The sequence below is a fragment of the Mandrillus leucophaeus genome, unplaced genomic scaffold (genome assembly GCF_000951045.1).
Source record: "Mandrillus leucophaeus isolate KB7577 unplaced genomic scaffold, Mleu.le_1.0 Scaffold135, whole genome shotgun sequence".
Lineage (NCBI taxonomy): Eukaryota > Metazoa > Chordata > Mammalia > Primates > Cercopithecidae > Mandrillus > Mandrillus leucophaeus.
Window position 1 is genome coordinate 226,601 of NW_012101310.1, and position 2,070 is coordinate 228,670.

Below are 2,070 nucleotides of genomic sequence, written 5' to 3' on the forward strand. Positions count from 1 at the left end.
GGAAGGTCAGGCCTAACAGCCAGACCTGGGCTCACAGCTCTCTCCCAAACCCACACCTTCCAGCCTCTTCTCCCAGCACCTGTAAGACATCCCTTTGTCACCCCGCCCCAACTTACCAAGATAAAAATTCATTGCATCAGTTCTGCAAGCAAATCAACTTCCTCCCAGCCCTCCTGCTCTATCAGGGAAGCACATTCCTGCGGTTCTCCAGGCTCAAAACCTCAGAGGCGCTTCCTCAGTCTCCTTTGCTCCTCCTTGCATCCCACAGGCCTGGGCTCCACAGTGCCCAGGAGGCCCCCCTCTCCCTCCCCACCTCCCTGTGCCCTCTGCCTCTGCCGGAGCTAAGCCCCGTCTTGACCCTGGACTCTCCGGCAACCCGAGACTTGCTCTTCCTGCCTTCCTTAACCCCCACTCCCACCCCCTGCGACAACACACAGCTCCCGAATACTCTTCCTGAAACATTCACCGCATCTGTATCATGTCTCTTCTCTGTGTAGGGATCAGTGATGTCTCCTGTCGCACCGCACACAGGAGCAAATGCAAAGACCTCATCCTGCCATTTAAGGCCATTGTCTCTCCAAAGTTCTCTCTCCATATAGGAGGGAAAGGGGGTGGCTGGCGCTTAGAAGCCAGTTTAGGGCGGGTAATCCAAGGGATTTTCTAGGCTCATCCTGGCAGAGACTGACTGCCCACTAAGGGGAAAGGACAGTGTCCGGCCCAGCCACGTGCAGGTCACCAGTACCACCTCGACCTCAGTCCCCGGCTCACCTTGGTGAGCACGTACATTACAGTGTGCAGCAAGGGAATGATGACATGCCGGAGGTCCTCGCTTTCCGCCTGGAAAACAGGAGATCACGTGACAGGTATTGGGCTGCGGGACTCCCCACCTCTTAGCAGGAGGCAGTCTAGGCTGGGGGTGGGCAGGAGATGGGGTGGAAGGCAGCCAGGGGGAGAGCAAAGGGCCATTGTCTGCTCTGGATAGAGGAGTGGGGAGGGAAGGGCACACAGGTGAGGAAGCCCCTCGGGGAGGGTGTGGGAGCATCGGGGAGGCCTCAGAGATCTCTGCAGGTGAGGGGCCAAATTCAGTTAGGGTAGGAGTCACAGCAAAGCAACAAACAAGTCCCCAGCTTCGAGCCATCCTCAAGTGTCGTGTTTCCCAAACAGCTGCAAGCACGACATTGGGTAGTGTGGAGGATAATTTAGGTAGCCCGAGGATAATTTTGAGAAATGTCAATAGTCATATATTTATGTTTATAAGCACCTTCTGTTTCTGACAAATGATATGGATTTTCCATTTGTGGTCGCATTATGGCGCTTCTTTTTGAAAGATGTTTATTCAAGTAACACAATGAGAGTGGATGTAAAGAAAATATTGTTTATGTAAAAGTACAGGAGGGAGATGCATATGATAAAAATCATGCAGGCGACCAAAGCTTGGGAGACATACAGCTGCCAGGACTGAGCCCCCGCCCAACTGGCCCCTCTCTTCCTTTCATCCCAGTCTTCCTTCCTGAGGTCCAGGAACTCACCTTCTCCAGTTCTCTGAGCAGAATGCGGACCAGCGCCGGGCTCTTACCAGGGTCTCGCTCGACCTTCTTGTGCAGGGACCATCTCCACATGCCTGGGCCAGGAGAAACGGAAGTCCAGCATGACCAGGTGGGAAGGAGCTCTTAGAGGAGACTCCTCTGAGCAGGACCCTGAGCCCTGGAGCCCCAGCCGCAGCTCCGACCAGCCGCAGGTCTGACCCTGCCACCAGCGCTTGGCTCCAGGTGCACCTGGGCACCTGGGTGGGCTCCTCCCAAGGTGGGAGTTCTGATCTGTAGCTCTTTGTGGACAGTGAATTCCCAGGGCAGAAAGGAAGGCAGGTGGGACACCAGTGGGGACAGGTTGTGACAGGTGTATGCATGTGGATCACAGAGCAGCAGTGCTTGCAGGTGTGTGCCCCTAGCCACATTCTGGAAGTCCTGCAGGCCTGGAGTTCTGAGGGGAATTAAGTTTGAAAGTGAAGCTAGGGGCCGGGCGCGGTGGCTCAAGCCTGTAATCCCAGCACTTTGGGAGGCCGAGACGGGC

The 2,070-nt window shown here is 55.6% G+C and overlaps 1 protein-coding gene across 2 annotated transcripts in view; it reads right to left on the minus strand.

Annotated features, from left to right (window-relative positions):
- Positions 1–2,070, minus strand: part of PIK3R6 (phosphoinositide-3-kinase, regulatory subunit 6) — a 96,459-nt gene that overhangs the window by 49,774 nt on the left and 44,615 nt on the right. Inside the window, exons 4-5 of one of the 2 annotated variants that reach the window (XM_011973148.1) lie at positions 1,262–1,621; positions 769–837 (exon numbers count right to left, since the gene is read on the minus strand). Coding sequence is in view for 1 of the 2 variants with exons in the window: in XM_011973147.1 (XP_011828537.1) it covers positions 769–837; positions 1,530–1,621 (161 nt within the window). In the remaining variant the exon portion in view is untranslated. The remainder of the gene's footprint in view (positions 1–768; positions 838–1,261; positions 1,622–2,070) is intronic. The other variant, XM_011973147.1, reaches the window with a different exon arrangement.